The 24,476-nt window shown below is 41.8% G+C and overlaps 1 protein-coding gene across 3 annotated transcripts in view; it reads right to left on the bottom strand.

Annotated features, from left to right (window-relative positions):
- LOC106580806 (limbic system-associated membrane protein) overlaps positions 1 to 24,476 on the bottom strand; it is a 1,288,197-nt gene that overhangs the window by 755,875 nt on the left and 507,846 nt on the right. Inside the window, exon 1 of one of the 3 annotated variants that reach the window (XM_014162259.2) lies at positions 4,006 to 4,230. The exons of the other annotated variants lie outside the window; for them this stretch is intronic. Within the exon in view, the coding sequence (XP_014017734.1) occupies positions 4,006 to 4,069 (64 nt within the window). The 5' untranslated portion in view covers positions 4,070 to 4,230. Of the gene's footprint in view, positions 1 to 4,005; positions 4,231 to 24,476 lie in introns of those variants that run through there. 3 annotated transcript variants of the gene reach the window in all.

Below are 24,476 nucleotides of genomic sequence, written 5' to 3'. Positions count from 1 at the left end.
AACAAAAAGACGCACGAACTGCCAGAAGATGGACTCATGGAGAAAATAAATAATTTCATTAAACATTTTTATAATATAGACGTATTAATGTATGCTCCGCCCCCCCATACGGCGCACATGCTTTCACTTTGTGAAGGAAATGTCAGATAAATGCAAAGTGCTAACAATAAAATGTGTTAGTAACAGAACTAAATGCAGTCGACCCTGTCATATATTACAAAGGTCTGGGGGCATATAGCCTAAGACAGTGTACAGCAGTTTTCATTTCAAATGTGGACAGATCCTTCTCCTGTGCCCACTTGAGGTATTGAAGAGAGTTTAAAAAGTCTGCCTCCTTTGAGTACATTGACCTGGAGGGATGAGGAGAGAAGCCCCACCAACAGACACCACGTTTACGGTTAGCAAAACATGTTTCACTTCAAAGTACCAGAGGATCACAGGCACCATAAGGCTTGTACAGGGAACACAGAGCTAATTGCAATTTTCCTGGGATGGGGCTCTGAGAAGTGAAGTGTTGCGGACATTAAAGAAGCCGAAAGCGAGGCGGCGCGGGGGGAGTATAAAGTATAACAGTTTATTGCTGCGATTCCACTCTATTGTCTTTTATTCCAGACCCAACTCAGCCCTGTCTCTGCTTCCCCCCCCCTCTCTCCCTGTGGCCACAGTACAGTATTTACATCATTCCCCAGCCCATATCACCTCAGAGGAACCCCACCACATCCTGCCTACAACCAACCACAGAGAGACATGGTTGGAATTTAGGAAGAACCCAAAAAACACACAAGTCAATTCAGTTGGATCTGTTTCAATAGGGGGAGTCTGTGGTCTCTCGTGAGGGGGGAAATCCTGAGTCCCCAAAGAGAGATCAACACAGACTCCAGTGAATGGCCAGGCGAGAGAGAGCATCAATACAAATCATCTGATTGCATTAATTATTCGGACTGTGGACATTAAAGAAGCTGAAAGCGAAGTGGTGCGGGTGTAGAAAAGGTAACGGTGTATTGCTGCAATTTCGCTCTTTTGTGTTTTATTCCAGACCCAACTCAGCCCTGTCTCTGCTCCCTTCTCTCCCTCTCTCCCTGTGGCTACAGCACAGTATTTACATAATTTCCCAGCCCAGAACACCTCAGAGGAACCCAGACCACATCCTGCCTACAACCAACCACAGAGACATTATTGGAATATATGAAGACCCCAAAAAACACACGAGTCAATTAAGTTGGATCGTTTTTCAATAGGGGGAGTCTGTGGTCTCTCGTGAGGAGGAAAATCACGAGTCCCCAAAGAGAGATCAACGTGGACTCCAGTGAAAGGCCCGGCGAGAGACATTCTGATTGTATTAATTATTCTGACTGTTTAACCTTCTCTTTCCAATTCATTTCTGAATGTGTGTGTATTCCCTGTGCGCCTGACATTCTGAAGGTTTATTTAATGGGTATGGGGTAATGTTTCTGAGTTCTCCATCCAGCCCTGTTTTGGGGTTAATCCCAGAAGCCATTCCAAACAGATTACAGAATCTAGCATACTCTGACTTTATTTAAAGAGAGTTCTCTTGTTTCCGAGGCGATGGCACGATTTTCATTCAAATAATCATTTGAATAAAACCCTCCCAGGGGGCTAGTGTGAATTGATCACCACATGAAAGGCAATTATTTGTATAACCGGAAAAAGAAGAATAAATAAATTCAATCCACAGTTTATACTACTCAATTTCTGCTATGCCATCTCTGGATAATTTACAAAAGTCATTTTTCCTCAGAAAAGATTAACAGCATCAACACCATTAAACAACTCTGTACCTCAAGGTTCCTAGTACTTCCCATCAGAAAAGGATGAACCAAAAAACAAAGAAAGAAAATGCATGGCACAAGGCCAAACTGCTGTTTTCTTCCTCTTTTTTCAACTGCAAAATCATGTTTATTTTTCAACATACAGTATGTAAGGGAACAATCCACTATTGTATAGTATGTGCTATGAAAGCCCCAAACAGTACATGTGCTCTATGAAGAGCAAATACAGTACATGTGCTCTATGAAGAGAAAATATAGTACATGTGCTCTATGAAGCAGCCATACTAAACACTTTACTTTCTCCTGACTTCAATAGTGATCTATGGTGCAGTTTCATTACTAGTTAATCGTGTTGGCTGTACTGCACTCAGAAGAAGCTCCATCTCCAAAGATACATTAACAGTGGGCATTTAGAGCAGCATGTTGACTTGCCTACACCATTTAATTTAACAGATGAGCATTACATTACTACAACAAGAAGGGTAATTTGAAGTTAGATGAAGAGGAAAAGTGGGCCAGCGAGGAGGACCAGACATGGTCGAGGCCACCAACCTGTGACACCGCCCCAAGGCGTGAGACATGGCCAGACTGGTTAAGCATACAGGGTTCTGTTGGAGATCAAAGTGAAAACACTTTTCTGTCTTTCCTGCTGTGGTTCCATGTAAACAGACCTAGTCAGGGCTCTAAGCTGACCATTTTTCTAGGTGCACTATGGCTCCTAAATAAAAGCCTGCTCGTGTATATTAGGAAGACCTCATACGACATCCCCTGGCAGTTGCCTATAACATACATTCTGCTGTCATGATAAGGCTGAATCATGCATTGCATTTCATAGATAATATATTAGACATTTCATAAGTTAGAGCTGGAAGCCCCTAGTGTTGTTGACCCGGAGGTTGTGGTTTCATTCAATGCCATTTCCTAATTAAGCCCCATTGAGTTGTTTATTGACTACTGTGCTGGATTTCACAGCTCACCATAACTGCACACACAACTCCTTTTAGAATCAGACAATTAACCAAATTACTTCAATAGTCATGTCACAATGGAAATCATTCACCAAATTAGAACTAGTCTGCACACAGGGGTCCTTGGGTACATAGTCATCGTCAGGAACACCCAAAAGACAGAACCACAAGGTAGCGGGTTTGAATCCTGTTAGTAGTGGGATGCTGCCATGAGGCCATCAGAGATGTACCCAAGCATGAGGACCTGTGGAAAGAGGGATTACATACTAGTGGACAATACCTTAGTACAACACCAGCAACCTGTTCAATGAAGGCCTATTGGTGTTCTGTGTAGATGTTGTACTGCACATACAGTCACAAGAAGCTGTCTGAAGCTAGGCATGGATGGGCCTGGTTCATCCCTGTACGGGAGATAGAAAGCTGCTGAAAGTGGGTAGGAGGGCCAGTAGGTTGTACTCTTCCCTCTGGTCTAAAGGAGACCCAAACGCCCCAGGGCAGTGATTGGGGTGAAGTCACTGCCCTGCAAATGGTTCCATCCCTCCAATGAGACATAGCACCCAAGATCTGACTCTGTTTAAAATAGGGGAGTCCTGGCTTAATTCCCTGGTTTAATTCCCAATATCATCATACTATCTTGGGATGAATGAACCAGCTCTAACTTGGTTAATTCTGAAACTCTTCCCCAGGAATGTTGCTATAGCCTAATGTATTCTCAGTCAACTCACCTTGTCAAATAAGGCTTGAATAAATTAATATTAGACACTTTTATGTATCATTATTTAGGTTACTGTATCAATTAGTCACTTGACAATGCACCACCTTGCAACTTCAGCCAAGCTATCAGTTCTATAACCACAAAGGGAGGCACAGAAAAATATAGCAACATAATTCAAACTCAGCAGGGACATCACAGACAAATTACTTCGGAAATAATTTAATAACTGTTGGCTTTAGCCATTTCCCTTGAACTCACGCCACTGAGTGTCTCCCCCCCACTCACATTAAATTGTATTTTGTCAATCTGAGTGCACTAAATAGCCAAGGATGAACATCATAAATACCGGGGATAAATAAGTCATAGAAGACACCAGAGGTAGCCAGCCGATCAAAGCAGCATAAGCAGAGTCTCAGCAGGCGTAGTAGGTACACAAAATGAATTCCTCTGACTCCAAACTGAAAAGAGGAATGTGACTGGTAATCTAAAGCAACATAATTATATTAAAAATTAACTAGAATGCAACCCGTACCTTGAATTCCAAACAAGAAAAAGAACCCCGGTATCCAAATTGTGTTTATCCAGAAGGAATTCATGTTGTCCTCGTCAGCTCCAAAACCTCTCCTGAATGTCAACGTACTTCTAGTGAAGGTCTCTTGCAATAATTTTGTGAGCAGGCAGTATTGTTTTTTTGGTAGAAATGATGCTGAGAGGGCGTATTGGTCCAAGGCTATGTCCTAATGCTGCAGAGCACTATAACTACAACTCAAGTGCTTGAGCGCTAAACGCATCCTTTTTGCAATCACGAATAGCTGTGCACTTCAATGCTTGCCTCATCTGGTCGTCACTCCCACCTAGTGGTTAAGCAAGTACCTAGAAAAACACAAGTTTGACATCATCTTCTGATTATTGATATTGATGAGGATACGGACCCATGCTGCACGGGGGATTCACCGGTCAGCTTATGTTCCAACTGTGTTTATTGAATTGACTGCTGAAGCTGCTGCTTGTATTTCAGCAGGGCTTTATGGATTGACAGTCACACGCATGCCTGTCATCTAGAATAGCATTCTGAAGTGTTGCATAACATCTGGCATGACCTGTTGAATTTGCAAAATGATTTCACATCTGACATATTCTAATGAATGTGTGTCTCATTGTCTATATCCATGTACATGCGGCCATGATCTATTTTCCCTCTTAACACCACTGTAGCTACTCCAGCCGTAACTTCCAGGTCTCTCTGATGCATAGGCTACTACAAAACCAGGACAAAAAATCTGGACAAGTGCAAACAATTAGAGTTATTTCATCAACTTAATCCAGATTGATTCTCTCATTGCATGTGTGTGATATGCAATCTGTGATAACAATAGCATTATTTCCTAAATAAAGTCCCACAACATACTACAACTGATGCTAGTTGAAAGAGATATCTAGCTACCTACTGTGAACCCTTCAACACCTCAACAACCAAATAGCAGTCCTCAAAACAGGGGTGACCTTTGGCTACCCTCCGTAAACCAACGACAAAGGTCCTCTGTAGCGCATGAGGTGTGTCCCTACCAGAGGTGAGGCTGGCAGAGGACAGGAGAGGAGGATAGCAGCATGGAAATCTCTGGAATACTAATAGTGACATTTGGTAAGAAACTTCTTCATTCAGCCTGCAGGCAAGGTGGAGGCAGGCTGTTTGTAAAGACACTTGAGACTAATCAAAGTCTAGGGGACCTTGCTCACTAGAAAATGGCCTGTGAGAGAGGACAGTGAGGGAGTGGCATAGAGGGAGAGGGAGAGGGAGGGAGGGAAAGTGTTTCCCCATTAATGTGCTCTATTCCTCTCTCTCTCTACTGCCAGCCAAACACTGTCCTCTCATCTACTGTTTTACATGTCCACGACTGACAGCAAGGCTAATACAGACAAATCCTGCAAATTCATTCAGTGTGGCAACCCTGTCTTTTTTGTGATAAAGCATTGTTTTTTCTTACTGAATCTTACTAGATTTGATTGTGATAGCAGATGCTGCCTGAACATGCCGTTGTATCCTGCTTCTAAAACTCAGTCTCCTCTTGTAAGCCCTGGTGAGCTACATGACTGGTGTTGCTGAATTGAATTATGCTCAGATCTTAGTCATTTGTTAAGTATGAATGCCAAAGACATTACAGCTTCAATAATTGAAAAGAAAAACAAAGTGGCTCATGAGGATGTCTGGATGTGATGTATAACACACCTTATTGAATATTGAATTACCCTTGTTCTCCACCTGTTATACACCACCACGTGAACCACAAGCTTTTCATTGTGAAATGTTCTGCTAGAGAACCATTGTGTGTACACAATTCACATCCAAGGCTGAATAGTATTTCAGTTACTGTCTGATATAGTAATCAATGAGATCCCTGTAGTTTAGACACCATCCCATTAGAATGTATTTACGTGCAGCATGTCTTGTAAGAGCATCTGGTCAAGGACTGCAGTCAGTTGTCATAATGTTTTCTTAGATCTCTATCTCTATGACTCACATGGTTTGTCATTTCATTGGGATATTTAATTTAAGACATACAGGTCGCAGTGAATAACCATGAGGTCACCACAGCTTGCTTGCTCAACCCACACATGCCATGTGAAAAATGTGAAATGAGTAAAACTGTATGTTAGTTTCTAATGCGAATGTCTGTTACCTGTGTGCTACACCAGCCCATAGAAACTAATTGAAATAAAATATTCATAAATGGCAAAAAAAGACAGTGAAAAAAGTTTTGAAGTGTCTGTCCTATATCTAGGAGATATAAGAAAGCTCAGGAAATAAATAATATATTTTCTGGGGGGGACACGTATTTAACCGCTTATTTTTATTGGCACAAAATTACCTCCATACTTCCATTCATTGCATGGGTTACCTTCAGACAGGTCGTAGAGCAGTCTCCCCTTTCCACAGTGGGGTCATATTAGTTTGTAGCCCAAAAGGTTTGGACGCTACAGACAGAAGTTGGCACATCAGCGTTATCACCTTCAATCCAAATGATAGACAATTTCATGAGAAGCACAATTTTCAGGATGTCTCATAGTCTGACAAACACCACTGTAGCTCAGCACCTTCCACCACAGATGCAGAAGGCTGACATAGGTGGATTGAGACGCAGCCCATGCAAAAACCCATATATCTCTAGTTGAACATTTTGATGGGGATTTTTATATTATGTTACTTAGATTGACACACAGGTGGATGCCAATGGACGACTGCCATTGAAAAAGCATTAGCTCCATATGAAATTGTCGAACACCAAATCCTAAAGAGTCTACGGCTATTCCTACCGTGGTTTGCATTTTTCATGGCTGGAGCCCAATTCAATTATAATTTTTTTGTCCATCCACATTTCTTCCATTCACAACAATACAGACAGGCTCAGTGTGACAAACACGTGAATGCAATTGGAGTGGCAACTATTTGAGGGTGTGTGAACAAAGTGCTTGGAATTGTGGGAGACGGCCCATAGTGCATGTGTACTCAAATCTTACCCTGGAGGTCCAGAGTACTGCTTGTTTTCTGTTCTACCTGATAATTAATTGTTCACACCTGGTGTCCCAGGTCTAAATCAGTCGCTGATTAGAGGGGGAGAATTTTAAAAAGCACTGGAACTGGCATCGAAGATACAGATTATATATTTTTTTTATTTGAACCTTTATTTAACTAGGCAAGTGGGTTAACTGCCTTGTTCAGGGGCAGAACGACAGATTTTTAGCTTGTCAGCTCTGAGATTTGATCTAGCAACCTTTCGGTCACTAGTCCAATGCTCTAAACGCTAAGCTACCTGCTGCCCCAATTTGATGGCCATAGTGAATCTACCCAAAGAAACAGTCAAAAGAGGATAAAGGGCTTTTTTCTTAAAGACCATTTATTTGAAGACTTTTTCACTGACTATGCTTCTCTGAGATCTTTCAGGTTGGCCGCCCCAAATATTCATCTTCGAGTAATGACAAATTACAGTATGTTTTTCCGTATGATAATTGCCTTCAGCAGGGATTGCTTCACGGCCTACTTCAATCATCAGGATACGGATAGCCTGAAACTGCATGAAGAAAATTCCATCAAGTTAGCCATTAAGGAAAAACACATTAACGTGGAGTCAGTCGAGCACTACATGTTAGTCTAGAATAAATCAATAGTCATGATGAACTATGTTTGAGTTGAGTATTCAGTACTTTTTGAAAGATATATGGAAAAACAAGCCACTGGATTTCTGCACATTGAAAGCACATTGCTTCTGTCATGACTAGTGGCACTGAACATAGAAGTCTACTGTGATCAGGCTAAATCTTTCCCACAGACACCCCTTCAGAGAGCAATGAGGAAGAGACTCATGTAAGTCGTCTGAGTCTCTTTCAAAGACATTGTTCTTCCGAGGACTGGGATAGTGCCTCTGACAGGCCTGTAATCCTCATATCATTAATATTTGGAAAAGGCCAAGTAAATTTAACTGTCAGTTACTGTAAAGAAGTAACATCCAGGCCGTTTCTAGCCTGTTTGAGTTTTGCTACTTTTGCTACTAAATGAGTTTGCTCTGTACATCTGCTGTGTGTGTGCGTGCGTGCGTGTGTGTTGAAGGTATTTCTGGCCAACACTTACGTTTTGAGTCTAAAGCAAAAATTGTATGAACTCCAAATGAATGAAAGGCCCCAATGAATGAATTAAATTGGGGAACAAATTATTCTATCCAGTTATTCTATCCAAATCTACGTTACTAAATGTTCCCCCCAATTACCGTAATGTCAGAACACTCTTTCTGACAGGTTATGGATCACAATTAGAATATTGACAACATTTAGCCACGACACATACAGTACAGTACTTACCCCTGATAGTATTTTGATTGAAAACAGCATTCAGAAGCTAAGGTGACCACAGATAAATAAATGAGACAGGAGCATCCAATCGTAATTCAGTCTGGTGAATATCTGACGGTAATTCCAATTCTAATGTGTATGTTTTATTAAAAGGCCCTTTGGGCTGGAGCTAAATTCATATCATTACTGTATGAGACCGGGTAGAGTGGGATTGTTACAGTCATTGACTGAATGACTGATTCAGTCTTAATTTAGATTGTCCTCTGCCAATCTCTATATACAGTCGTGGCCAAACATTTGGAGAATGACACAAATATACATTTTCACAAAGTCTGCTGCTTCAGTTTGTATGATGGCAATTTGCATATACTCCAGAATGTTATGAAGAGTGATCAGATGAATTGCAATTAATTACAAAGGCCCTCTTTACCATGCAAATTAACTGAATCCCAAAAAAACATTTCCACTGCATTTCAGCCCTGCCACAAAAGGACCAGCTGACATCATGTCAGTGATTCTCTCGTTAAGACAGGTGTGAGTGTTGGCGAGGACTAGGCTGGAGATCACTCTGTCTTGCTGATTGAGTTCAAATAACAGACTGGAAGCTTCAAAAGGAGGGTGGTGCTTGGAATCATTGTTCTTCCTCTGTCAACCATGGTTACCTGCAAGGAAACACGTGCCGTCATCATTGCTTTGCACAAAAAGGGCTTCACAGGCAAGGATATTGCTGCCAGTAAAATTGCACCTAAATCAACCATTTATCGGATCATCAAGAACTTCAAGGAGAGCGGTTCAATTCTTGTGAAGAAGGCTTCAGGGCGCCCAAGAAAGTCCAACAAGCGCCAGGACTGTCTCCTAAAGTTGATTCAGCTGTGGTATTGGGGCACCACCAGTACAGAGCTTGCTCAGGAATGGCAGCAGGCAGGTGTGAGTGCATCTGCACGGACAGTGAGGCGAAGATTTTTGGAGGATGGCCTGGTGTCAAGAATGGCAGCAAAGAAGCAACTTCTCTCCAGGAAAAACATCAGGGACAGACTGATATTCTGCAAAAGGTACTGGGATTGGACTGCTGTGGACTGGGGTAAAGTTATTTTCTCTGATGAATCCCCTTTCCGATTGTTTGGGGCATCCGGAAAAAAGCTTGTCCGGAGAAGACAAGGTGAGGGCTACCATCAGTCCTGTGTCATGCCAACAGTAAAGCATCCTGAGACCATTCATGTGTGAGATTGTTTCTCAGCCAAGGGAGTGGGCTCACTCACAATTTTGCCTAAGAACACAGCCATGAATAAAGAATGGTACCAACACATCCTCCGAGAGCAACTTCTCCCAACCATCCAGGAACAGTTTGGTGACGAACAATACCTTTTCCAGCATGATGGAGCACCTTCCCATAAGGCAAAAGTGATAACTAAGTGGCTCGGGGAACAAAACATCGATATTTGGGGTCCATGGCCAGGAAACTCCCCAGACCTTAATCCCATTGAGAACTTGTGGTCAATCCTCAAGAGGCGGGTGGACAAACAGAACCCCACAAATTCTGACAAACTCCAAGCATTGATTATGCAAGAATGGGCTGCCATCAGTCAGGATGTGGCCCAGAAGTTAATTGACAGCATGCCAGGGCGGATTGCAGAGGTCTTGAAAAAGAAGGGTCAACACTGCAAATATTGACTCTTTGCATCAACTTCATGTAATTGTCAATAAAAGACTTTGACACTTATGAAATGCTTGTAATTATACTTCAGTATTCCATAGTAACATTTGACAAAAATATCTAAAGACAACTGAAGCAGCAAACTTTGTGGAAATTAATATTTGTGTCATTCTCAAAACTTTTGGCCACGACTGTAGTGTCTCAACTCCCACTTTACCGTATAGTATATTGGTTAATGCAAATAGTCTGGGTAACCATTTGATTAGCTGTTAAGGAGTCTTATGGCTTGGGGTAGAAGCTATTTAGGAGCCTCTTGGACCTAGACTTGGCACTTCGGTACCGCTTGCCGTGCGGTAGTAGAGAGAACAGTCTATGACTAGGGTGGCTGGAGTCTTTTGACTATTTTTAGGGCCTTCCTCTGACACCGCCTGGTATAGAGGTCCTGGATGGCAGGAAGCTTGGCCCCGGTGATGTACTGGGCCGTACGCACTACCCTCTCTAGTGCCTTGCGGTCAGAGGCCGAGCAGTTGCCATATCTGGCAGTGATGCAACCTGTCAGGATGCTCTCGATGGTGTAGATGTAAAACCTTTCGAGGAACTGAGGACCCATGTCAAAACTTTTCAGTCTCCTGAGGGGGAATAGGAATTGTCGGACCCTCTTCACGACTGTCTTGGTGTGCTTGGACCATGTTCATTTGTTGGTGATGTGGACACCAAGGAATTCGAAGCTCTCAACCTGCTCAACAGCCCCCTCAATGAGAATGGGGGCATGCTTGGTCCTCCTTTTCCTGTAGTCCACAATCATCTCCTTTGTCTTGATCACGTTGAGGGAGAGGTTGTTGTCCTTGCACCACACGGTCAGGTCTCTGACCTCCCCCCTATAGGCTGTCTCGTTGTTGTCGGTGATCAGGCCCACCACTGCGGTGTCATCAGCAAACTTAATGAAGGTGTTGGAGTCATGCCTGGCCATGCAGTCATGAGTGAACAGGGAGTACAGGAGGGGACTGAGCACGCACCACTGAGGGGCCCCCGTGTTGAGGATCAGCGTGGCGGATGTGTTGTTACCTTCCCTTACCACCTGGGGGCGGCCAGTCAAGAAGTCCAGGATCCAGTTGCAGAGGGAGGTGTTTAGTCCCAGGGTCCTTAGCTTAGTGATGAGCTTTGAGGGCACTATGGTGTTGAACGCTGAGCTATTCAATGAATAGCATTCTCACATTCTTTTGTCCAGGTGTGAAAGGGCAGTGTGGAGTGGAATAGAGATTGCATCATCTGTGGATCTGTTGGTGTGGTATGCAAATTGGAGTGGGTCTAGGGTTTCTGGGATAATGATGTTGATATGAGCCATGACCAGCCTTTCAAAGCATTTCATGGCTACAGACATGAGTGCTACGGGTCGGTAGTCATTTAGGCAGGTTACCATAGTGTTCTTGGGCACAGGGACTATGGTGGTCTGCTTGAAACATGTTTGTATTACAGCTGTATGTTCTTAATGACGTTGTTGAAACACAAGATATTACAGTTTTTAATGTCTCGTTGGTAGGATAAACGTGCTTTCAGTTCGTCCCATTTATTTTCCATCGATTGAACGTTAGCTAGCAGGACAGAAGGCAAGGGCAAATTAGCAACTCGTTGCCTGATCCTTACAAGGCACTCTGATCTCTTTCCGCGAAACCTCCGTTTCCTTTTCCAGCGAATAACGTGGATCTGGGCCTGATCGGGTGTCTGTATTACATCCCTCCCGTATGACTCATTGAAGAAGAACTCTTTGTCCAGTTTGAGGTGAACAATCGCAGTTCTGATGTCCAGAAGCTCTTTTCGGTCATAAGAGACGGTAGCAGCAACATTATGTACAAAACAATTTACCTACAACGCCAAAAAAATAAAAAATAGCATGGTTGGTTAACAGCCTCCCCTCCGGCGCCATCATGGATTACACAGCTTGCTACCATATTATACTGCAGGAAACAGATATTTAGGTTAGAATTGACATGAAATGGCACCCTAGCCTGGGTACCTGTCTGTTTGTGCCATCAATCCACTCCTTGTCATACCAAGTTTGGATGCTGTACACAACACCAAATGTATCACACTAATGTTAGGTACTACTGAACAATATAGATACTGAGGGTGCCATTAGCCCGGTCCTATATCTGTTTGTGCTATCAGACTGGCACCCATGTTTGGCATGACAAAGAGTTGATATAATAGCACAAACAGATCTGGGATCAGGCTAGTGGCACCCAGGGGCCAGGGCATCCATATTGTTCTATAGTACCCAACAGGGGTGCAACTTTGGTATTAGAAGTGGTGGGGGACATATATAGTACCAGTTAAAAGTTTGGACACACCTACTCATTCAAGTGTTTTTCTTAAATGTTACTATTTTCTACATTGTAGAATAATAGTGAAGACATCAACACAATGAAATAGCACATATGGAATCATGTAGTTACCAAAAAAGTGTTAAACAAATCAAAATACATTTTATATTCTTCAAAGTAGCCACCCTTTGCCTCGATGGCAGCTCTCCTTCTTGGTCAAATAGCCCTTACAGGCTGGAGGTGTGTTGGATCATTGTCCTGTTGAAAACAAAATATAGTCCCGCAAACCAGATGGGATGGCATATCGCTGCAGAATGCTGTGGTAGCAATGCTGGTTAAGTGTGCCTTGAATTCTAAATAGAGCACTGACAGTGTCACCAGCAAAGCACCCCCACACCATCACACCTCCTCCTCCATGCTTCACGGTGGGAATCACACATGCAGACATCATCCGTTCACCTACTCTGCGTTTCACAAAGACTCAGTGTTTGGAACCAAAAATCCCAAATTTGGACTCATCAGACTAAAGGACAGATTCCCACTGGTTTAATGTCCTTTGCTCGTGTTTCTTGGCCGAAGAAAGTCTCTTCTTCTAATTGGTGTCCTTTAGTAGTGGTTTCTTTACAGAAATTCGACCATGAAGGCCTGATTCACACAGTCTCCTCTGAACTGTTGATGTTGAGATGTGTCTGTTACTTGAACTCTGTGAAGCATTTATTTGGGCTGCAATCAGGCTGCAGTTAACTCTAATGAACTTATCCTCTGTAGAAGAGGTAATTATGGGTCTTCCATTCCTGTGGCGGTCCTCATGAGAGCCAGCTCCATCATAGCGCTTCATGGTTTTTGCGACTGCACTTGAATAAATGTTCAAAGTCCTTGAAATTTTCCGCATTGACTGACCTTCATGTCTTAAAATAATGATGGACTGTAATTTCTTTTTGCTTATTTGAGCTTTTCTTGCCATAATATGGACTTGATCTTTTACCAAATAGGGATATCTTCTATATACCACCCCTACCTTGTCACAACACAACTAATTGGCTCAAATGCATAAGGAAGGAAAGAAATTCCACAATTTTAACTTTTAAGAAGGCACACCTGTTAATTGACAGGCATACCAGGTGACTACCTCATGAATCTGGTTGAGAGAATGCTAAGAGTGTGCAAAGCTGTCATCAATGCAAAGGTTGGCAACTTTGTTTAACACTTTTTTGTTACAAAATGATTCCATATGTGTTATTTCATAGTTTTGATGTCTTCACTTTTATTCTGCAATGTAGGAAATAGTAAAAATAAAGAAAAACCCTTGAATGAGCAGGTGTGTCCAAACTTTTGACTGGTACTGTACATGACCAAAGAAATGGCACATTTCTCTTTGAGGCAGAATATAGATTCAAAGAACATGTCTTGTGAATTCAATGTAAATGATCCCTGGTCTAGCATATATGTTTTCATGAACAATTCATGAGTCGACTTGGTATCTGATTGAGAAAGCATATGCAGTCTGCTCAACGGGGTGTGCATGCAGTGTAAGATAATGTTCAGGTTATCTTGGCGTGTTACAAGGCGTGTTATATCAGCTTTTGTAATGGCTCATGGCTCCTTAAAACAGTCTTTTTAAATAACGAATGTCTTAAACACACATTAGAAGTGATACCATAAAGATATTGGAATCTAGATCTGAAAGAGGAATATAAACATAAGATTCAGGAGTGTGACTTTTAACTCTAACTCTAAACCAAAAGCAACACTAAGTCCTCGGTGTAAAACCCATCAATCATAACAGACATGTGGATGGGCTTGCTACTAGCAAAAAAGCAGCTGTAGCAATGACATGAGAGATGTGTAAGGTTCTTCGAGTGTGAATTCCTACATTCTAGCAGCCATCCATTTTACCATAGAAATGTCATGTGGGATGTGTAGCATGTTTTTCTCTAATAATTTCACAGTTGCTAGCATTGTGTCTGTAGCCTATAGCCAAGCTTTGTCAAAACCCTCATTCCCCTGCTTTTGAAATCCTTTTGATTTAATTATGTTTAAACCCGCAATTAGACAAAGCTTTTGTGACAGAAAACATTTGTATTTCTGTGAAACCATAATCCCAGGGTTGGTTGGAGTTTGGAGATGCATTTGACTGTGAGAGTGGGATGCATTAGGACAGGTAATTCATCATTGCCAGGATGTATTGATACACCGCTGTCTTCAGGGGTTGGACACTGGACTGGAACACTTTAGTTTCCTCCAGATTGGGCCTCATCCCCTCATCAGAGAGAGAGAGAGTAACCGAGAGTGAAAGATAGTTAGAGAGTGATTGAGAGGAGAGAGGAGAGTGATTGAGAGGAGAGAGGAGAGAGAGAGAGAGAGAGAGAATGCAAGCCCACATTCTGAACTGCTGTGTCTCTAGATCAGTCATGCTCGTATTGGAAACACACTGCTCTGATTCTGTCATGTCTTATGGAGGATGTTTCCTGTGTGACCTCATATGGAGTGTCCTGAAACCAGGGTGTTTTTCCTTAGTGTTCCTCGTCAATATGTGCCTATTGGGATACAGTAGTCAATAGACACTATGGCTATTAAAATATATCTGGTCTGTTCAGTCAGATGTTTTAACATCATAGATTTAGCTGGTGGTAACTTGTGGAATAGACACCGGCTGGAATGCGGTTTTAACCAATCAGCATTCAGGATTAGACCAACACGTTGTATAATAGTCACTAGACACTGTGGCTATTAATGTATATCAGTTGCCAATGGCTACTAGGGAAACCTGTCTTGATCTGCAGAGGATGATAGAGTGCATTCAGAAAGTATTCAGACCCCTTGACTTCACAGCCTTATTCTAAAATTGATAAAATTGTTTTTTTTCCCCCCACTCATCAATCTACACACAATACCCCGTAATGACAAAGAAAAAATTGGTTTTTAGAACATTTTGCAAATTTATGAAAAATAACAACTGAAATATCACATTTACCTAAGTTTTCAAATCTAATTTTATTTGTCACATTCGCCAAATACAACACCTTACAGTGAAATGCTTACTTACAAGCCCTTAACCAACAATGCAGTTTTAAGAAAATACCTAAAAAAAAGTTACAAATACAAGTAACAAATAATTAAAGAGCAGCAGTAAAATAACAATAGCGAGGCGATATACAGGGGGTACAGGTAAAGACTCAATGTGCGGGGGTACCGGTTAGTCGAGGTAATTGAGGAAATATGTACATGTAGGTAGAGTTATTAAAGTGACTATGCATAGATAATAACAGAGAGTAGCAGAAGCATAGAAGAGCAGGGTGGGGGGAGGGCAATGCAAATAGTCTGGGTAGACATTTGATTAGATGTTCAGGAGTCTTATGGCTTGGGGATAGAAGCTGTTTAGAAGCCTCTTGGACCTAGACTTGGTGCTCCGGTACCGCTTGCCGTGCGGTAGCAGAGAGAACAGTCTATGACTAGGGTGGCTGAAGTCCTTGACAATTTTTATTTTGACCCTTACTCAGTACTTTGTTGAAGCACAATTGGCAGCGATTACAGCCTCGCGTCTTCTTGGGTATGACGCTACAAGCTTGGAGAGTTTCTCCCATTCTTCTCTGCAGATCCTCTCAAGCTCTGTAAGGTTAGATGGGGAGCATCGCTGCACAGCTATTTTCAGGTCTCTCCAGAGATCTTCGATCGGGTTCAAGTTCAGGCTCTGGCTGGGCCACTCAAGGACATTCAGAAACTTGTCCCGAAGCCACTCCTGCGTTGTCTTGGCTGTGTGCTTAGGGTCGATGTCCTGTTGAAAGGTGAACCTTCGATCGGGTCTGAGGTCCTGAGTGCTCTGGAGCAGATTTTCATCAAGAATCTCTCTGTACTTTGCTCCGTTCATCTTTCTCTCGATCTAGAATAGTCTCCTAGTCCCTGCTGTTGAAAAACATCCCCAAAGCATGATGCTGCCACCACCATGCTTCACCGTAGAGATGGTGACAGGTTTCCTCCAGACGTGACGCTTGGCATTCAGGCCAAAGAGTTCAATCTTGGTTTCATCAGACCAGAGAATCTTGTTTCTCATGGACTGAGAGTCCCTGAGGTGACTTTTGGCAAACTCCAAGATGGCTGTCATGTGCCTTTTACTGAGGAGTGGCTTCCGTCTGGCCACTCTACCATAAAGGCCTGATTGGTGGAGTGCTGCACAGATGGTTGTCCTTCTGGAATGTTTTCCCATCTCCACAGAGGAACTCTGGAGCTCTTTCAGAGTGACCATCGGGCTCTTGGTCACCTCCCTGACCAAGGCGTTTCTCCCCCAATTGCTCAGTTTGGCCGGGCGGCCAGCTCTAGGAAGACTTGGTTGTTCCATTTAAGAATAATGGAGGTCACTGTGTTCTTGTGGACCTTCAATGCTGCAGACATTTTTGGTACCCTTCCCCAGATCTGTGCTTCGACACAATCCTGTCTATGAGCTCTACGGACAATTCCTTCGACCTCATGCTTTGGTTTTTGCTCTGATATGCACTTTGGGACCTTATATAGAAAGGTGTGTGCTTTTCCAAATCATGTCCAATCAATTGAATTTACCACAGGTGGACACCAATCAAGTTGTAAAAACATCTCAAGGATGATCGATAGAAACAGGATGCACCTGAGCTCAATTTCAAGTCTCATAGCAAAGGGTCTGAATACTTACGTAAATAAGTTATTTCATTATTTTATTTTTAATACATTTGCAAAAAGTTTCTAAAAACTTGTTCTCGCTTTGTCATTATGGGGTATTGTGTGTAGATTGATGAGGGGGGGCTTATTTAATCCATATTAGAATAAGGCTGTAACGTAACAAAATGTGGAAATGGGAAGGGATCTGAATACTTTCCAAATTCAGCCGTGATGCATACGTCAGTTTGCCTGGTAAGAGAATAAAGTATGTGGATTCCAAACTGAATGATAGTTATTGTGATTCTGATTGCAATAGGAGTACTCCGTAGTGTAGAGAGCTACAGCTGGTCTTCCTGAAAGCTTATTGGTTATGATGATACTGAAATCTAATTAAAGAGTTTACACTTAGAAAGGGATTTTGTATGGATGATGATTAGAAACGCATCACGTAAATCAACAACAAAAAGACGCACGAACTGCCAGAAGATGGACTCATGGAGAAAATAAATAATTTCATTAAACATTTTTATAATATAGACGTATTAATGTATGCTCCGCCCCCCCATACGGCGCACATGCTTTCACTTTGTGAAGGAAATGTCAGATAAATGCAAAGTGCTAACAATAAAATGTGTTAGTAACAGAACTAAATGCAGTCGACCCTGTCATATATTACAAAGGTCTGGGGGCATATAGCCTAAGACAGTGTACAGCAGTTTTCATTTCAAATGTGGACAGATCCTTCTCCTGTGCCCACTAGAGGTATTGAAGAGAGTTTAAAAAGTCTGGCTCCTTTGAGTACATTGACCTGGAGGGATGAGGAGAGAAGCCCCACCAACAGACACCACGTTTACGGTTAGCAAAACGTGTTTCACTTCAATGTACCTGAGGATCACAGGCACCAGAAGGCTTGTACAGGGAACACAGAGCTAATTGCAATTTTCCTGGGATGGGGCTCTGAGAAGTGGAGTGTTGCGAACATTAAAGAGGCTGAATGCGAAGTGGTGCGGGGGTATAAAGTATAACGGTGTATTGCTGCAATTTCACTCTTTTGTCTTTTATTCCAGACCCAACTCAGCCCTGTCTCTGCTCCCTTCTCGCCCTCTCTCCCTGTGGCTACAGCACAGTATTTACATCATTCCCCAGCCCAGAACACCTCAGAAGAACCCAGACCACATCCTGCCTACAACCAAACACAGAGACATTATTGGAATATAGGAAGTGGCAATTAAGTCGGATCATTTTCAGGAGGACTCCAATCCAGTTGTAAAAACATCTCAAGGATGATCAATGGAAACAGGATGTACCTGAGCTCAATTTTGAGTCTCATAGCAAATGGTTTAAACAATTATGTAAATAATGTATCTTTTTTTTTGTTCCTAAAAATAAATTTAAAAAACTGTTTTTGCTTTATTATTATGGGGTATTGTATGTGTGTAGATTGATTAATTTTTATTTTATTTAATCCATTTTAGAATAAGGCTGTAACGTAACAAAATGTGGAAAAAGTCAAAGGGTATGAATACTTTCCGAATGCACTGTAGATAATAATTGTATCAGAAGTAGCATACTGCTTGAATCAGGTGAAAATAGGGAACAGAAGAAGTCCCGTCCGGGTGTGAGCTTAGCCAACTATCAATTCTAAAGCCAATAGATGTTTTGCCCCCTGGCTAATACATGCAAAGAATAGCATCGACAGTACAGATTTAAAAAAAAATCTTATTGCCGTATTAATTAGCAATGAAATAACACTATTTGTGTTGTTTAGTAAAACATGTTTTTAAATGTTATGACAATGGACGATAGAATGACTCATCTATTTGACAGATAATCGTCAACTTGATTACAAAATGGCAAAATCAAGACCTTCCTATCTATGGATTCCTTAAATAAGCCAACTGCAAAACATTGATAGGGTGTAGAATGGATATCTGGCTAAGCTAAACCAGGACAGGACTTCCTCTTCTGCTCCCTATGCTATTGACCCATTATGATAGTTTAGTCTGCTGTATTTTACCACTATAACAGTCTCTCCTTGACCCACTGCTAGGCCCCACCTTAGTCCAGATTCTGTATATGTAGAAGGAGTCGATCAACATCCAGAGAAGTCAAGCTGTATGTTCAGCACCACCAGAAGTCAGAGGCTAGAGAAGTCAGGACCCTGGACAGCTCTCAAGCAGCCTTTCCCTTACAGCAAAGCCTATGTTCACTATATTCCCCAGTCGAGTGGAATTAGGCAATCGTTCTAGTGGAATAGACGTTTTGAGTTCTAACAAGAAAACCTTAGAGAATACCCCAAGCATATGCCCAAAGTTCAAAGTCCCATTGCTATAAACATGGTTCCTCCTATTAAAACGGTTGTCCTGGCTCTCTATACCGCTTGCCCCATCCAGTTTAATGTTTGGTAGTGTCTTGTTGATTTAGTTTACAGTATGTGCCGTGGTAAGATGCACAGCCAGTAGTGAAACATACTCATGTTCTAGAAACACAGATTTCCATCCCCACAATTGATGAACAACCTTACTGTACGTTAGCCAAACAACCTGCGCTGCTGTAACAAGTGCAATTTATATGGAATTAGAGGGCATCACGTCCCTCAATCCATTGTGTTATGTATTGAGGTGAAAGATAGAGGGAACATTATTAGAAGTCTCTCTCTGTAATATCACCACTTACACCTTTTTCCTCACTGACAAATAAAGTGCTGTTGCCTGTAAATTGATAAGGTGTTAGAAATGATCAGATCTTAGCCATTTTATTCAATCATCCCATTGTCTTTGTTCTCTGACAGGAAGGAAGTCAATGTCTTCTGATATGGACTTCTAAAAGGAAGAGAGCATCCTGTGATTTGCAAGATTGAGACTTCTCACTTATAACAGTATACGGAATAACAACCCAAAGGAAAAGAAGGTGGTGGGTGTAGTATTAAATCTAATTCAATAATGTGCCTAAACTTCATAAAGAAGGTAGCTACTTTATAACATTTTCTTGGCTCAATTTCCACACTCACTATGAGGCAAATTAGGGTTATTTTCAAATGTAGCTGTTCCTGAAAGATATACTGTGGAATAAGAATGGTTACCATTTAAAAACGATGTCATATCACTTTACTTTATTGACATTGCATTGGCTAACATGACGTTATTAAAAAAATCGATCAATACAATTGCCCTCTATCAGTGGAAGATCATAATCATAATACTAAAAGGTTTTGAAATGGATTCTGGAACGGATTATGTACATGAATGAAACTCCATCTCGGGAATTGGCAACTGAGAACTGATACTCTACACCTCATGTTATTTCATTTTCGCATGACTGCTCAACAGGAGAAGCATACGAATAAAAAAACTAGCTATGGAATTATATGGGAACTAGGGAGCCCAGCCTGAAGAGGAACACTCAGCCCTGGCAGAGGAACAAGAGAGACAGAGACTGAGAAGGCAGACTTACATCTTTAGATCCAACTTTTTTTTAACAGACAAAAAAAAAGAATAATAAAATGAAGAAAATAATGTCTGTTGGCTACAGCAGTGAACAAGATACTAAAGAAAAGATTGCTGTTTGAAGAACAAAATGTCACGGATCCCTCCGGAACTTTCATTACGCACACCTGGCCCCTATTCCCAGTGATTAGTAATTGTATAAGTGTGTCCTTGGTTTACCATGGTCCTGTCGATTATTGTTCCAATGTCCGTTGGTCGTGTGAGTACCTGTGCTCTGTGTTTTGGGCGTTCGTGCCCTTGTGGATTGCGCAGATGATTACGGGTCTCGTCCCGTGTGATAATCATTGTGTGCTAGTGTCATTTATTCAAGGTTCTCCTTGCACTTTTGTTTGGGTTTCAACCCTGTGTTTTTGTTACGTGTTTGTTTGGTCTTCGTCGCCGTAATTTGGGGCTTAATAAAAAAAAACTATTACGCATTCCTGCGCCTGTCTCCCGAATCATTCATAATAATGTGACACAAAATGCGCAGAGGGAGACTCATTTCAATCATAATGTTTTTTAATGTTCATACTCTACACTTTGGTCATAAAAATATATTACTTCTGGTATTTGTCAGTACACAATGCATTGCAGCATCAATAAAGAGGAACACAATACACTGACTGTGCCACAGTACGTTTCAATCATAAACCATTTACCTCCTCGAACTGGTAATATTGATCCACCAAAACATTTATTCAAAATCCTTGACAGTCATTGAATCCTTTTGTGAGCAGTGATTCATTGTATGTTTGTGAGCAGTGTCTGTGTCAGTCAATAACAAGGCTTCTAATTCCAGCAGTTTGAAGCCTTAACAACCTAACAGCCACATGTCAGAGACCTTCCATGATCTACTGTCAGTCAGATGAAGACTCCTAAGTGGTTTACTCTGTATCTCCAATCAGTATTTAAACATCATAGACATAAGTGTCTAAAGAGTCACAAATTGAAATCACGTCGCCAAGAGATGTGAGAAACAAATACAAAACATTCTGATTGTGTGTTTACTGTAAGGAACTAATTACTTCGGAGAACGCTGAGAACACCTGCTTGCATTAGCACAGGACCCCCCCTCAGATAAGTGCAGCAAAATATGAATATTGGGGAACATTTCTAGGATTTGAGGTCTGTACGATGTGGAGGCTTATGTTTAATTAATGCCTCGATCTAAACCTTATTTCTTCGGGACCAATTATTCTCAGTGTGGACAGTTATGTATACTAACATGTACACAGACCGGCACATGGTGCCTTGGTAGCTGTGGCTTTGTGGAATCCCGCCTAGTCTCAGTCTCTCTCTCTCACCCAGGAGAGGAACCCCTAGATGCCTTCTGAAATTAGCCACAATGAGGAGATTCCCCTTGCTGAGTACGATACATATGGATTTTATCCTCTTGTTATGCATAATACACACCAGGCAAGGAAGGGCACACTTATTCCTATTCACTTTAGATATATGGTAGGGTAAATGAATGTAGAAGTACTAGCCCTTGGAGAATTGGATTGTGTGTAAGTGCTGTGTCCTGGGGTTTGGGTAGAATCCATACCGTGGTGCATCTACTTCTCTAATTAGCAAGACGAGGAAAGAGAGATGATTCTCAGACCATCTCCAAACTAAGACATTCACAGAATAAGGTTCTGCTACTAAGAGATGGTTGCTACAGTATAACTGTACATTACCAATTCAAATTGACTCGCGTGGGGAGGCTACTGCCACTGACAGTGCAGTGAGTGTACAAAGTTGTGTCACGACTTCCTCCGAAGTCGGTCCCTCTCCTTGTTCGGGCGGTGTTCTGCGGTCGACGTCACCGACCTTCTAGCCATCGCTGATCCATTTTTCATTTTCCATTGGTTTTGTCTTGTCTTACATCACACCTGGTTCCAATCTCATCAATTACATGTTGTGTATTTAACCCTCTGTTTCCCCTCATGTCCTTGTCGGTGATTGTTTGTTTGTATGTGATGTGCAAGTTATGTTCTGGTGCGCGACGGGTTTGGTACCCACTTTTATTATTTTGGTTTGTGGAGTTTTGTGAGCACTTATTAAACGACTCCATTTATACCAAGTTCGTTCTCCAGCGCCTGACTTCCCTGCCACCAACACGCCTCCATTACAGGTCGTGACTAGATGTGTGTGTTGCTCAGAACCACACAGGCAGCAGACCAGTATATCACAATGCTTTGAAACATATTCTCCATAGACCTACTGTATTGGTAATTAGATAGTTACAGAAGCATTTTTAATTTCATTAACAAGCCGCCAGCTGCCATATCCTGTCTTATAATTAATTACCCATTGTTAGACTAGTGTACGTGTTCACATTCTAAATAGCGATGCTATAGAAAATGAATAAATCAACTGGAAAAGATGCCAAACTTAACATGATGAATATTACATTTGGTTGGTTTTCACATGGACGAATTATTTCCAATAATACCTTTTTCAAGCAGTAGTGCTCAGAATTACAGTATACTCTCACAATGAGCTGAATACAAGCCACCTCAAGCTGACAATGAATAACAAGAATGGAACAAGGAGATTGGAGAGGTACATCCAATAATGCAGTACCTTCACTTGGCATTCCTTCAACAACAGAAAGACTACCTTAAGAGATCAACAAAAATAATACCGAAGCATTATCTTTAAACATGTAAAACATGTAGGGAAAAGGACAGGGAAAAGTAACTGTCAGATGTGACACGTACAGTAGAGATTTTCTTTTCGTTTAGTCTTTCAAGGAGGCTCCCCTGAAATCTCAGACAACCCAGAAAGTGGTTGTGGGGGATCATGGGAGGATGTAAATGATCCGCACACTCATTCTCAAATGGAACCAAGATTTAATTTGTGTTATTCTAAACCCAGGTTTTCCGTTTACCAATCCTTTAAAATAGGATAGTATGGAAAGGCAACAACCTCTCTCTGAACTCCTCCATGGGAAAACAGATGAGCGTCCATACACCAACAGCAACAACCCATATGTGGTTCTACCTATTCTTTGCTCTGGTAACAGCTCATCATGACCTCCAGCTGGCTGTGAAAGCAAGCCAATGTTAAACTGTTTCATATTATATATAAATACTGTAGGTTGGATGTTGGATGTGGATAGGAATATAATGATATCATAAAGAGATCCTATACACAATCCTGTCTTCAAGCGGTACAAGGATGTAGTGTGTATATAGGGCTTACTATAAAAGGAAAGAAACTAAGTGAACACAAACAGGAAATTAACTGCACGGGAGTGGCTCACATACAACCGAGCGACGGAATTGTCCCACACCGCTGTTTGACTGATTGGAAGTGCCGGGCACAATGGGCCTGTAAAGAAGTCAGCTCAATGAATGACGACATGGGTCATTGGCCTGGCCCAAATCACCTCTCGAAAACTGATGAAGCTTTATATATATTTAGAGAGAGAGAGAGAGAGAGAGAAGAGAGAGAGAGAGAGAGAGAGAGAGAGAGAGGAGAGAGAGAGAGAGAGAGAGAGAGAGAGACACACGGACGGACGGAGATGGACTGGTTGTGACCTTCCCCTTGGAGTTGGATTCTAGTTCTATCAAAGACATGATTTCCCCCCAGGTCAGTCAGAGGTTGAAGGTCTTTAGGAAGTTAATGTAAGGTGTCATTATGTTACTCAGGGGGGAAAGCTTCTCAACAGCAATTGTGTACCCTCTGTATATCTGTCATTTCCACTGGGCTGAATGTGAATGTGCCACCATATACTGTCACAATGCAGACAAATCAAATGATTGATTAAGTTGGTTTTACAAGTATAGTAGTTGTCTAAGACAGATGAAAATGTGGGGGTAAAAACGACTCCATGTGGTCTGTGTTGTTTTTACAGTGAAAAGTAAAGACCTTGGTGTATCTGGATTCTAAACAAACCATTCTGAAAACATGCTGTTTCTGTCTGGTGCATTTAAATGTCAGAGCTCCAGAGTTCCTCTGTGGAGATGGGAGAACCTTCCAGAAGGACAACCATCTCTGCAGCGCTCCACCAATCAAGCCTTTATGGTAGAGTGGCCAGACGGAAGCCAATCCTCAGTAAAAGGCACATGACAGCCTGCTTTGA

Source organism: Salmo salar, chromosome ssa20 (genome assembly GCF_905237065.1).
Source record: "Salmo salar chromosome ssa20, Ssal_v3.1, whole genome shotgun sequence".
In the NCBI taxonomy this organism is placed as follows: domain Eukaryota; kingdom Metazoa; phylum Chordata; class Actinopteri; order Salmoniformes; family Salmonidae; genus Salmo; species Salmo salar.
This window is presented reverse-complemented; position numbering and strand designations above follow the sequence as displayed.